This window comes from Aptenodytes patagonicus, chromosome W (assembly GCF_965638725.1).
Source record: "Aptenodytes patagonicus chromosome W, bAptPat1.pri.cur, whole genome shotgun sequence".
Classification (NCBI taxonomy): domain Eukaryota; kingdom Metazoa; phylum Chordata; class Aves; order Sphenisciformes; family Spheniscidae; genus Aptenodytes; species Aptenodytes patagonicus.
The window spans coordinates 22719785-22732439 of record NC_134981.1 but is presented as its reverse complement, the minus strand read 5'-3'; the positions used below and the strand labels follow the sequence as shown (position 1 = coordinate 22732439).

At 46.4% G+C, this 12655-nt stretch overlaps 1 protein-coding gene across 1 annotated transcript in view; it reads right to left on the bottom strand.

Moving 5' to 3' along the window:
* LOC143172267 (neuronal regeneration-related protein-like) overlaps nt 1-6223 on the bottom strand; it is a 42072-nt gene extending 35849 nt beyond the window's left edge. The window contains exons 1-2 of the mRNA XM_076361489.1: nt 6203-6223; nt 4704-4763 (exon numbers count right to left, since the gene is read on the bottom strand). Coding sequence (XP_076217604.1) covers nt 4704-4706 — 3 coding nt within the window. The 5' untranslated portion in view covers nt 4707-4763; nt 6203-6223. The remainder of the gene's footprint in view (nt 1-4703; nt 4764-6202) is intronic.
* Between the last annotated feature and the right edge of the window lie 6432 nt (nt 6224-12655).

The following is a 12655-nucleotide window of genomic DNA, read 5'->3' as shown; positions in this document are numbered from 1 at the left end:
GTGGTAGCGATGGGCACTTGTTGGTCTTCGACCTTCAGCAACCCCACAACAGAAGGGTCCTCCGAGAGACCAGGCAAGGTGGACAGCTGTTTAATTTCCTCCGTCTCCAAGGCAACTATACCAAAAGCCCACCGGTACCCTTTTGGGTCCTTGAAATACCCTCTCCTGAGGTAGTCTATGCCAAGGATGCATGGAGCCTCTGGGCCAGTCACAATGGGGTGCTTCTGCCACCCATTCCCAGTTAGGCTCACTTCGGCTTCCAATACAGTTAGCTGTTGGGATCCCCCCGTCACCCCAGAAATACAGATGGGTTCTGCCCCTATATAGCTTGATGGCATTAGGGTACACTGTGCACCGGTGTCTACTAGAGCCTTATACTTCTGTGGGTCTGATGTGCCAGGCCACCGAATCCACACAGTCCAGTAAACCCGGTTGTCCCTTTCCTCCCCCTGGCTGGAGGCAGGGCCACTCTCGTCCTTGTCATAGTATTCATTACTCACTTCTTGTAAATACGAGTCAGAAGTCTCTTCATTAAGATCAGAAGTGAGATCAGCCCTTCTACTCTGTCTGGGGAACTGCCCGCTGGAAACTGGAGCAGCAATTTTCCTGGAAGAACCCCCTTTTGTGATTGTTTTCCCTTGCAACTCACGGACCCGTGCCCCTAGGGCTGCAGTAGGTTTTCCATCCCACTTCCTCATGTCCTCTCCGTGGTCACACAGGTAAAACCATAGGGTGCCCCGTGGTGTGTACCCTTTACCTCCTCTCTCGAGCAAAAGAACGCTGACTCCTAATAGCCGAGATATTGGTCCGTACAGGTGGGGAGTAGGACCTATCCTCTCTGAGTTGCTGGACCTCCCGGGACAGTTTCTCCACAGCCGAGACGAGGGAGGAAGAAAGACTTTCCTCGTATTGCCGGAGTTGACCAGCCAATTCATCCACCGTTTGTTCCTCTCCATCTTTCCAGGTCATCACTGCCAATGAATTGGCGTATGACGATGGTGAGCTCCTTATAAACTTCCGCCACATGGGTCGTGTGCACTTGACTTCATCTGGATCTTTGGATAGCTGTTCATTGCTCAGGTCATCATAAATCACCTCCAGCACAGCTAATTCTCTCAGGTACTGGATACCCTTCTCCATGGTGGTCCACTTCCTTGGGCGACATATGACATCTTCCTTGAAGGGATACCTTTCCTTCACGCTTGACAAGAGTCGCCTCCAAAGGCTGAGGACTCGTGTCCCTTTTCCAATCACTCTGTCAGTGCCCCCTTCCCTAGAAAGGGATCCCAGCTGCTTGGCTTCCCTACCCTCTACTTCCAGGCTACTGGCTCCATTATCCCAGCATTGAAGCAGCCAGGTGACAATATGCTCGCCTGGACGACGGCTGAAATCTTTTCGTATATCTCGCAGCTCACTCAGGGATAGAGATCGGGTGGTCACTGCCTCGTTTATGAGTTCTTCCTCTTCTTCCTCCCTAATCAGCGGCCGGCTCTCCTCCTCCTGTTCTCGTGATGGCCCTTCTCCAGGGTAGTTTGCCTCGTACACTTCTTCCTCTGGCTCCCTTTTAGAAGCAGCTTCTTCCTTCCTTAGTAAACGAGCCGACTTCCACTTCCAGTATTTCTTCTTGTGTATGGGTGTGGGGATGGGAATCTCACTAACGGACATTCCTGAGTTTGATTTTAATGAGCAAACACTGTACCACCCGGCATAACAAGGCACTTAAGCAGAAAACAACGGAGAAAGGAATGTGCAGCTGGAAGGAGAAAAACAAGATAAAGACCATGAAGGCATTTCGCATGATCAGAAAGAACGGGCCAATCTGCTAGAGCATAGATGCGCGTGAACACAAGGCTATAACCTATCTGCAAGCTGCAGGTAGCGCGTGTATAGCTGTAGTTAGCCAATCATAGGTTGTTATGAAGCGCGTGCCTATAGTAGATAACTATATAAGCCTTGTTGTAAGTATGAATAAAGGAGAATGACCATACTCATATTGAGATCCATCATTACTCCGGATTCGCACTCCCGCTCCGCCGTCGACACCGGACAAGGTAAACTCCGACATATGGGGGCGACTGATACCAGCATGGGTTGGTTCTTTGGCTCAGCCACAGGGCGTGTCACCGGGGTCGGAGTGGCCGCAGTGCCTGTCACCGGGGTTGGAGTGGCCGCAGGGCCTGTCATTTTATCGTCAGTTCCAGAGACCTTCTCTTCCCTTTGAGGGTACTGAATGGTGTTGAACAGGGCTCGGTAGGCATGGGCCAGGCCCCAGCACGTTGCAATGAGCTGCATCTCTCTGGAGTTGCCAGGGTGACAGCATACTTTGTCCAAATATTCTACTAACTTTTCAGGATTCTGCACTTGCTCAGGGGTGAAGTTCCAAAACACTGGGGGTGCCCATTGGCCTAGGTACTTGCCCATCCTATCCCACACACCCTGCCACTCATAACTATCCAGCCTTGGGGCAGATCTCTGGATGATATTCTTAAATTGCTTATTAACCTTAGACAAAACCGAAACAATATTCCAAAGAAGTACCAATACAAGTATCTTAACTACCCAAGGATGTTCAAAATACTGAAAAGTTACTGTAATGAAGGAGGAAACATCATAGAAGAAGGTAGCGACGCTGCCATTTTGTATTTCCTCCGTAAAAAAACTCTCAGAGGAAGAACTATAATTGCTAATTGTCTCCAAAAAGTGGTACCCGAAGTACAGTAATGGCTTCAGTACAAAGCTGAAATACCAGATTAAGCTCCAGGCCAGTGTTTTAATAACAAACCTACCAGGCAAAACATCACTAATCACTGCAGACCACAGCAAACTGCAAAACCCAACACCAATCTCTAACATGTACAGCAAAAAAAAAGAGCATGATGCAGATTAGACAAACCAATATCGAGAACAGAGAAACCAACATTGTGACCTGCAACTGTTAACAGATATAAATTCCTTAATGCTCTCTGGTTAATCTGTTACTATCTCAAACCCTTCGTGCCCCACGTTGGGCGCCAAAAAGGACTCTCGTGGTTTAACCTCAGTCGGCAACTAAGCACCACACAGCTGCTCGCTCACTCCCCCCCACCCCAGTGGGATGAGGAAGAGAATTGGAAGAGTAGAAGTGAGAAAAACTCGTGGGTTGAGATAAAAACAGTTTAATAATTGAAATAGAATAAAATAATAATAATAATAATAATAATAATAATAATAATATACAAAGCAAGTGATGCACAATGCAATTGCTCACCACCTGCCGACCGATGCCCAGCCAGCCCCCGATCAGCAGTCCCCCTTGCCAGCTTTCCCGCAGTTTATGTACTGACCATGACGTCACATGGTATGGAATATCCCTTTGGCCAGCTTGGGTCAGCTGTCCTGGCTGTGCCCCCTCCCAGCCCCCCGTGCACCTGCAGCCTTCTCAGCTGATAGAGCATGGGAAGCTGAAAAGTCCTTGACTAGTGTAAGCACTACTTAGCAACAACTAAAACATCGGTGTGTTATCAACATTATTCTCATCCTAAATCCAAAACACAGCACTATACCAGCTACTGGGAAGAAAATTAACTCTATCCCAGCCGAAACCAGGATAATCTCCAAACACTGATACATTTATTATAATTTATGCAATTAATTTAACCCCACCTTTATAAGTCTATGTCCTTGAGAGCCTCACACTTTGGAAAATATTTTGTGCTAATGCACACCCTATGCAACGCTACTTCAAACAAACTGTTGCCCCTGTAGAAATTAGCAGATTTTTACTATGAAAGTAGTATGATATAGCACCCCAAATATATCACATTTATGTCAATATATGTATTCAGACATACTTCAGTAATAGTTGCATCTTCAAGAACGTTATATGACTACAGAGCATCTAATCTACCTAATTCTGCTTACCTTACATACCCTTTTCATAAAAAATTATTATTTTCTTTGTTCTGCTGACTGAGACATAACCATTCTCGGTGAATACCATATATAGAGAATGTTTAGATGTATAATATGTTTCATTGTTAAAATTAGGTATTCATCAGCAGTAGTAGCTCACAGTATGAAAAATGGGCCATCAAACCAGTAAAGATATACACATAATTAGTAGTGAAGGAAATGAATAACTGTTGCAATACTGTTCAATAAATACATTCCAACTAAGTGTTTATAAGTTCAGTTAGGCTGAGGCCTATCCTTTTTTTCTGGAACAGACTCCTACCACAAAGAAAGGCTATCCTTCTGGAAAATTTATTAAATAATAAATAAGATGCCAACTAATTTTTCTTACTTCCCTGACAGAATAACATTAAATGTTTCATTTACTAAATGCAATGATTTATTTCTTCTTTTTGGGGGGGGAAGGTGGAGGTGAAATTATTGGATATTGCTTTGTCTGTATGTATTCCTACATGTGTTATGTGTATTTTTCATACTTTGCTAAATACTTTTCATTTTTTAAATAAGCTAATTAAATAAGCCTTACTGCACAAAAAAGGATTTCAGTTTTTTATTCAAAAAACTCATGAAAATCAAAGATCCAACATATGGAGGTTTCCAGAGTACATCAATCATTGTATGGCAAATCCCTGTAATCTCAAAAAGTATGTCTTATGTGGGTCATATTTATAAATGGGTGTTGGGAATGGGGAAAGGAGGTTTGTATTTATATAAAAAATTACTGATTCTTTGCTAAAGCAACTAACTCTTACCATTTTTAGATTCTGTTAAGTCTTTGGATTGCAGTTTCTCTCAAGTAGCACAAGAACAATCTGAAAATAATTAAAAAAAAAAAAGAAAAAAACATGTAATTCCAAGTGTCACAACATTTTAAAGGCTTTTTGTGAATGATAGTGAATGAGCCAAGTATAAGCTTCAGCGATTAAGACTGAAGTCATGCAAATTATTCTAACCAGACCTTCTATCATGCTTATCTGCACTTCGGTGGTCTGTAGGCTTAAATATCGGACAAAGGAATCCTTGGTACCTGGATTTGCAAACCCCTATGCTATTCTTAGCAGTTCATACCTCTCTGAAGAGCACTATACCTAATAGTTAACACACTTAAAAATCACCCAAGTGGACAAAAATCCATCATCCTATGCTTACCGTAAAGGTGGTCCATTGTTCCCAGGCATGCTACAAAGTGTTGGGGGTTTTGCAATTAAGAAACAAGTATAATAGTGTCAGGCTTTCACAATGCAATGGCCCAGAGAGTAGGCATTTTTGGAAATTACACTGCATTACATAACCTACAGTTTTCTCTCCCTTTATTCCACACATACACACTCCTACTTTAAATAGGGAGGGAGAAAAAAAGAGTAGGTGCTCTCTCATTTAAATGGCACCTTAAAATACTACTCTCTTAATTGACTGTATTTGTAGCATAACTCCTTTATCAGTTTTCATATAGTGACAAAAATTAAAGTTTTCTTCTATTGATTATAGTTTTCTTACCTATAGTGTGTATGTATGAAATATAATTAGGTATGAGTCATATATTTACATACAAACACATACATACAGATAGGACAGAAAATTGCAAACTTATATCTATAGGTGTACACAGAAACATTTGGAAGAAAGCACATCACTAAATGTACACCAAAATGCATTTGTTTTATTGTGTGGGTTTTTTTTTTCCAAAAGAACCACACAAAATTTAACTGCTGCATATGCAAAAATGCAGAAAGCTGTTGCAAGAATTACTGCTTTCTAAAAATAAACCCCAGCAGCCTGAGAGGAATCCAGTGACAGGGCGGAGAAGAGGGAGATTCGTTTTACAAGGGAGAAGAAGAGACGGAAAACCTGAGAGCCTTTCATGCATGCTAAAAAAGCAAAGTGCATTATGTTCAAAAATGCATTTTGGTGTTTTTGAAGTGCAAGAGCAGAAAAAAAAATCCCAACAGATTTAGAAAACCACTTCACATCTTCCCTTGAATATGTGCAGAAAAATCCTCAGCCTAGAAAACCAGCCTTAAAGGATAAAGACAAACAGTTAAATATATATACTGCACGTTTCTCATCTTCTTTAAGAAAGCCTATTTGAAAATGTGCACTGGGGGGGGGGGGGGGGGCAAGTCAAGCTGCAGCAAAGTCCAGCTAAGGGAGAAAGGAAAGGCAAAGAAACAAGGAGAGAATTAATTAAAAAAACAAAAACACAAACAAAAAAACCCAAACACAACTGTGGATTGGAATTGCATATACTTACAGACAAAAGCCCCAGCTCTCTGCTCACTTTCTGTCCTTTCTACATGATCTGAAACACAAATGTGGATTTAAAAAAGGGCAGCATGCTACAGAATGGAATTTATAGTTGGGGGAGTGGAGAGAGGGTAGGGGGTGTGGGAAGAATGACTGCACCTCTTCCAAAGTGTAGCCTTCAAGAAAAAAAGAAAAAGGGGTGGGGGTGACTGGGGGAAAGTCTCTCTCCCTCTCTCTCAGGATGGGTTTTGGCTGCCAGTGCTGGTTATATTGAACAATGAGCTAATTCTGATGGTAGCTGGCTGGCTGGCTGTCAGCTCACCCCCCTCTCCTCCCATCCCCTCCTTACACATACACGCTCCCCCTACTTGCCCGCCCGCCTGCTACCCCCGCCCGCTGCTGCTGAGCCAGACTGCTTAGTCTGCAATAATCCGCAGCCCCACGTTCCCCAGCTGTCTGGGAGCTAGGGCAGCGCCCGCCCCGCCGCAGGCCGTGCTCCGACGGCCGCCGCAGCCGCGGGCAGGGCCGGGGCCAGGCGGTGTTAGCGCCCCCCAAGGCGCAGAGCTGCCACCGCCCGCGGCGCTGAGGGGAAGTCGTTGGCGTGCCCGTCTGTTGGTGTTGCCGGCCGTTAGTGTCCCCCCCGTGCGGGCGGGGCCTGGTGCTCCTCTCACAGCAGGGACTTGGGCGGCGGCCAGGCGCGGAGCGGGGCCAAGGCCCTGCACAGCCGCGGAGCAGTGAGCGGCGTGGGGGGAGGTAGCGGCCATATACTATAATAATAACCCTGCAGCAGCGGCAGCAAAGGGCATCTGAGGAGAAGGGGAGGGAGACAGAGGCAGCTGCCCGCCGCTTCGCCTCACGGCTCCTCGCCTCACCTCACCTGAGAGGAGAGAAAATGGTGGGCAGGAAGGACGGGATGCTGCGCCATGGCACAGACACGTGGGGGCTGCGGCGGGGACCGGCCTCCTAGCCCCCTCAGCAGCATGGGCAGACACTGAGGAGGCTGCCCAGGGAATCGGGATAGCGGGGTGGACAGGGTGCTGAGCCCCCTGGCAAGCTGCTCCCTGGGGAGGTGGGTGCCACAGGGAACCTGAGACTGCTGGGCACAGTCAGCCTGGAAGGAAAGGTGTGCACCAGGGAAAAAGCCTGGCTGCAATGCCAGCTAGGGAAAGGCACACATCCAAGTGCGGAGAAGTTCAACAAAACCAGGGAGAGAGACGGGAGAGGCCTGCAGCCACCCAAAAGTGCAGGTCCAAGTGCACACAGAGGTGAGCAGAAAGTGCCCATGCAGCAGTGCCTGCAGCCCCGAAGAGCTCAGAGGGATGCACAGCGCAATCACACAGTTACACTGAGCCCCAGGCAAAACGGCCTAAAAGCTGGGGGCTGGGAGAGACATCTGGGGGCCTGATGGGATCCACCTGTCCCAATGGGGGAAACACTTCTTTGCTCATAAACTGACAGGACTGATTGAGATGGCTTTAAACTAGGATCGATGGGGGAAGGGGATACCAACAGGAGAGCTGAAGGTAAGCCAAGGGTTGGCATGGCACTGCCTGAGGGTGACAATGCTCCAGGGAGCATTTATGCTGCTCCAGGGAGCACTAAGGGCTTAGGAGCACATCTGAAATGCTTGTACACCAATGCACGCAGTATGAGAAACAAACAGGATGAACTGGAAGCGTTGGTCAGCTCCCAGAGCTATGATGTCATTGGTATTAGTGAGACTTGGTGGAATGAGTCCCACGCCTGGAGTGCTGGGATGGAGGGCTACAGGCTGTTCAGGAGGGATAGGCAGGGCAGGCGAGGTGGAGGAGTGGCACCGTATGTAAGGGAGAGGTGTGACTGTACAGCCCTTACAGTTAGGGATGATGTGGTTGAGAGCCTCTGGGTGAGGATTAGGGGGATGGGAAACAAAGCAGCTGTCACAGTGGGTGTCTACTACTGATCACCCAGCCAGGATGTTAGCACTGATGAGTTATTCTATAGGCAATTAAGAGAAATCTCTGGATCCGTAGCCCTTGTCCTTATGGGAGATTTCAACTTTCCAGACATCAGTCATTTTAGTAAGGCTTTTTATACTGTCCCTCACAGTATCCTTCTGGACAAGTTGTCCAACTGTGAGATGAGCAGGTCTCAAAGGGTTGTAGTGAAAGGGACTACATCTGGCTGGCAACTGGTCACCAGCGGTGTTCCTCAGGGCTCAATTCTAGGGCCATTTCTGTTCAATATATTTAGCAATGATCTGGATGCAGGAGTTGAATGCACCATTAGCAAGTTTGCTGAGGATACTAAACTGGGAGGTGCTGGTGACTCTCTTGAGGGACAAGAGGCCTTGCAGAGGGACCTAGATAGATTGGAGCATTGGGCAACCATCAATGGCATGAAATTTAACAAGTCGAAATGCCGGATTCTGCACCTGAGATGGAGTAACGCTGGGCACAAGTATAGATTGGGAGAGGAGTGGTTGGAGAGCAGCCCCGCAGAAAGGGATCTGGGGGTGCTGGTTGACAGCAGGCTCAATAGGAGTCAGCAGTGTGCCCTGGCAGCCAAGAGGGCAAACCGCATTCTGGGGTGAGACAAATTTGGAGAAATAGTCTTGTAACAAAAGCTGCCATTCTTTCACTTCCACTCTGAATCTACGATGCAGATATTTAAATGAGCCTTCCCATGCATTCCCTCTGTAAACTTTTCTGATTAATCTTTAAGTCTTTTTATGGATTGAAAATAATTTTTTTTTTCTTATAGTCGAAAAAATCCTCATCTGTGCTTAGCTGCGATATCTCTGTCGATGACAAATACATTGTCACTGACTCTGGGGACAAGAAGACTACAATCTACAAAGTTATTTATTAGAGACAAATCTGAATGCAGACAGGACTCCTTCTTATAGCACTTTGCTATATATATTTTGTAGTGAATGAATTCCTCTTTTTGCTTTGCTTTCATGTGTGGCTTTTGCTTTCCCTATTAAACTGTCATTATCTCAATCCATGAGTCTTCTTACCTTCCTTCAATTTTCTCCCTGTCTCATGGGAGAGGTGAGCGAGCGAGAGGCAGGGTGGGTGCTTGGCTGCTGGCCAGGGTCAACCCACCACAATCAGAAATTTTCCTTTTGCTAAGCATTAGAAAAACGCCTAATCTAGAAGACTAGGCTGCTAAGATTTAGCCTGGTGTCGTGTTTTAATCCTGGCCAGCAACTAAGCACCACACAACTGCTCACTCACTCGCTCCCCCGTGGTGGGATGGGGGGAGAATCGGAAGGGTAAAAGTAAGAAAGAAACTCGTGGGTTGAGATAAAAACAGTTTAATAATTAAAAAGAGATAATAATAATAATTTTAAAATTGTAAGGAAAAGAGAAAAAAAATAACAAAGAGAGAGGAAAATAAAACCCAAGAAAGACAAGTGATGCAAATGAAAACAATTGCTCACCACCAACTGACTGATGCTCAGCCACTCCCCGAGCAGCGGCTCCCCTGCCAAACTTCCCCCCAGTCTTATTGCTGAGCACGATGTCTTATGGTATGGAATATCCCTTTGGCCAGTTTGGGTCAGCTGTCCTGGCTGTGTCGCCTCCCAACTTTTGTGCACCTCCAACCTACTCGCTGGCAGGGCAGTGTGAGAAGCAGAAAAGGCCTTGATGCTGTGTAACCACTGCTCAGCAATAGCTAAAACATCCCTGTATTATCAACACTGCTTTCATGACAAATCGAAAACATAGCCCCATACTAGCTACTATGAAGAAAATCAACTCTGTCCCAGCCAAACCCAGCACATTCTCCACCCCTTATTCCATACCATTTACGTCATGCTCAGGTCTCACACTATCCAATACATCCTCATTAACCACCCCTTCCCCCGTAAAATGTTTGTGAAATGTCCATAAATATCCATAAAATGTTCACTGAGTTCATTTGGTCTATGACTTTGGGCTCCATCTGTTATGGTGGTCACTCAGGACAGGAGAGGTGGTATGTTGTGTGGAGTTTTTGGGCACCAAAACCAGTTCAAGTGGGGTCACTCCTGCACTTGCACTGCTTCTTGTGAGGTTCATCCTCCATTGGTTCAGGTGGTTCCTGCTATAGTACTTCCTATAACATGTAACTCAAATAATGGGTTATAACAATTTAAAGGTATATCCATTCCAGTCTCCACCCCTGGTCCCTTTGGACTAGGCCATAAGTTTTAACATTGCAATGAATTCCTCCTCTTGCCTCTAGCCTGGCTAGCAGCAAGAGGTTCCCGCTATAATACCTTTGACATATGGTGGCCACAGCAGTGGTGACATACAGCATCATGTAACACTGCCATCATACAACTCAAATCACGGGTTATTTTCACCCAGGATTAAATCACCTTGAGATACACATTGGACTCCCCCATCCTTCTGCATTGCCCACCAAGTGCACACAGGTCCTTGAGCAAAAACAATCCGATGAATAGGTTTGCCCTTTCCTGAGGAAGGAATAACTTAGACTGTTTTTCCCAGCCACTTCCTTATATGTACTACAGGGGCTTTATCTCCTTCCACAGCGTGCAGGGGTTTTGATTGGGCAGGGCCAGCTCGATTGGCAGATCCCCTAGTGTTGACTAACCAGGTGGCCTTTGCTAAATGTGTATCCCAATGTTTGAATGTCCCAGCACCCATTGCTCCCAGTGTAGTTTTTAACAGTCCATTGTATCGTTCAATTTTCCCAGAGGCTGGTGCATGATAGGGGATGTGATACACCTACTCAGTGCCGTGCTCCTTGGCCCAGGTGTTTATGAGGTAGTTTCGGAAATGAGTCCCGCTGTCTGATTCAATTCTTTCAGGGGTGCCGTGTCGCCATAAAACTTGCTTTTCAAGGCCCAAGATCATATTCCAGGCAGTGGCATAGGTCACAGGGTATGTTTCCAACCATCCAGTAGTTGCTTCCACCATTGTAAGCACATGGTGCTTGCCATGGTGGGTTCGTGGTAGTGTGATATAATCAGTCTGCCAGGCTTCCCCATACTGATATTTCAGCCATGGTCCTCTATACCAAAAAGGCTTTAGCCGCTTGGCTTGTTTGATTATGGTGCACGCTTTACATTCATGGATAACCTGTGCAATGGTATCAATGGTCAAGTCCACCTCTTGATCATGAGCCCATTTGTATGTTGCATCCCTTCCTAGATGTCCTGCGGTGTCATGGGCCCACCGAGCTATAAATAGCTCACCCTTATGTTCCCAGTCCAGATCCTGGCTGCATAAAAAGAAGCGTGGCCAGCAGGTCGAGGGAGGTGATTCTCCCCCTCTGCTCTGGTGAGACCCCACCTGGAGTACTGCATCCAGCTCTGGAGTCCTCAGCACAAGAAAGACACGGACCTGTTGGAGCGGGTCCAGAGGAGGGCCACAAAAATGATCAGGGGGATGGAACACCTCTCCTATGAAGAAAGGCTGAGAGAGTTGGGGTTGTTCAGCCTCAAGAAGAGAAGGCTCCGGGGAGACCTTATTGCGGCCTTTCAATATTTAAACGGGGCTTATAAGAAAGATGGGGACAGACTTTTTAATAGGGCCTGTAGTGATAGGACAAGGGGTAATGGTTTTAAACTAATAGAGGGTAGATTCAGACTAGATATAAGGAAGAATTTTTTTATGATGAGGGTGGTGAAGCACTGGAACAGGTTGTCCAGAGAGGTTGTAGATGCCCCATCCCTAGAAACATTCAAGGTCAGGTTGGACGAGGCTTTGAACAACCTGATCTAGTTGAAGATGTCCCTGCTCATTGCAGGGGGGTTGGACTAGATAACCTTTAAAGGTCCCTTCCAGCCCAAACCATTCTATGATTCTATGATTCTATGATTCTATGATCCACTGGAGCCACTTCAATTCTAGCAGCCTGGTCCACCTGCTGGTTGTTTCTGTGTTCTTCAGTGGCCCGACTCTTAGGTATGTGAGCATCTACGTGATGGACTTTTACAACCAGGTTCTCCACCCGGGCAGCAATATCTTGCCACAATGCAGCATCCCAGATGGGTTTGCCTCTGCGCTGCCAGTTGGTCCGCTTCCATTGCTGCAGACACCCCCACAGGGCATTTGCCACCATCCATGAGGCAGTATAGAGATAAAGTACTGGCCATTTTTCTCGTTCAGCAATCTTTAGGGCCAGCTGGATGGCTTTCACCTCTGCAAATTGACTCGATTCACCTTCTCCTTCAGCAGTTTCTGCAACTTGTCGTATAGGACTCCACACAGAAGCTTTCCACCTTCGATATTTTCCCACAATACAACAGGATGCATCAGTGAACAGGGCATATTGCTTCTCATTTTCTGGCAGTTTATGATATGTTGGGGCCTCCTCAGCACACATCACCTCCTCCTCTGGCGATATTCCAAAATCTTTGCCCTCTGGCCAATCCATGATCACTTCCAGGATTCCTGGGCAACTGGGGTTTCCTATTCGAGCCCGTTGTGCGATCAGTGCGACCCACTTACTCCACATA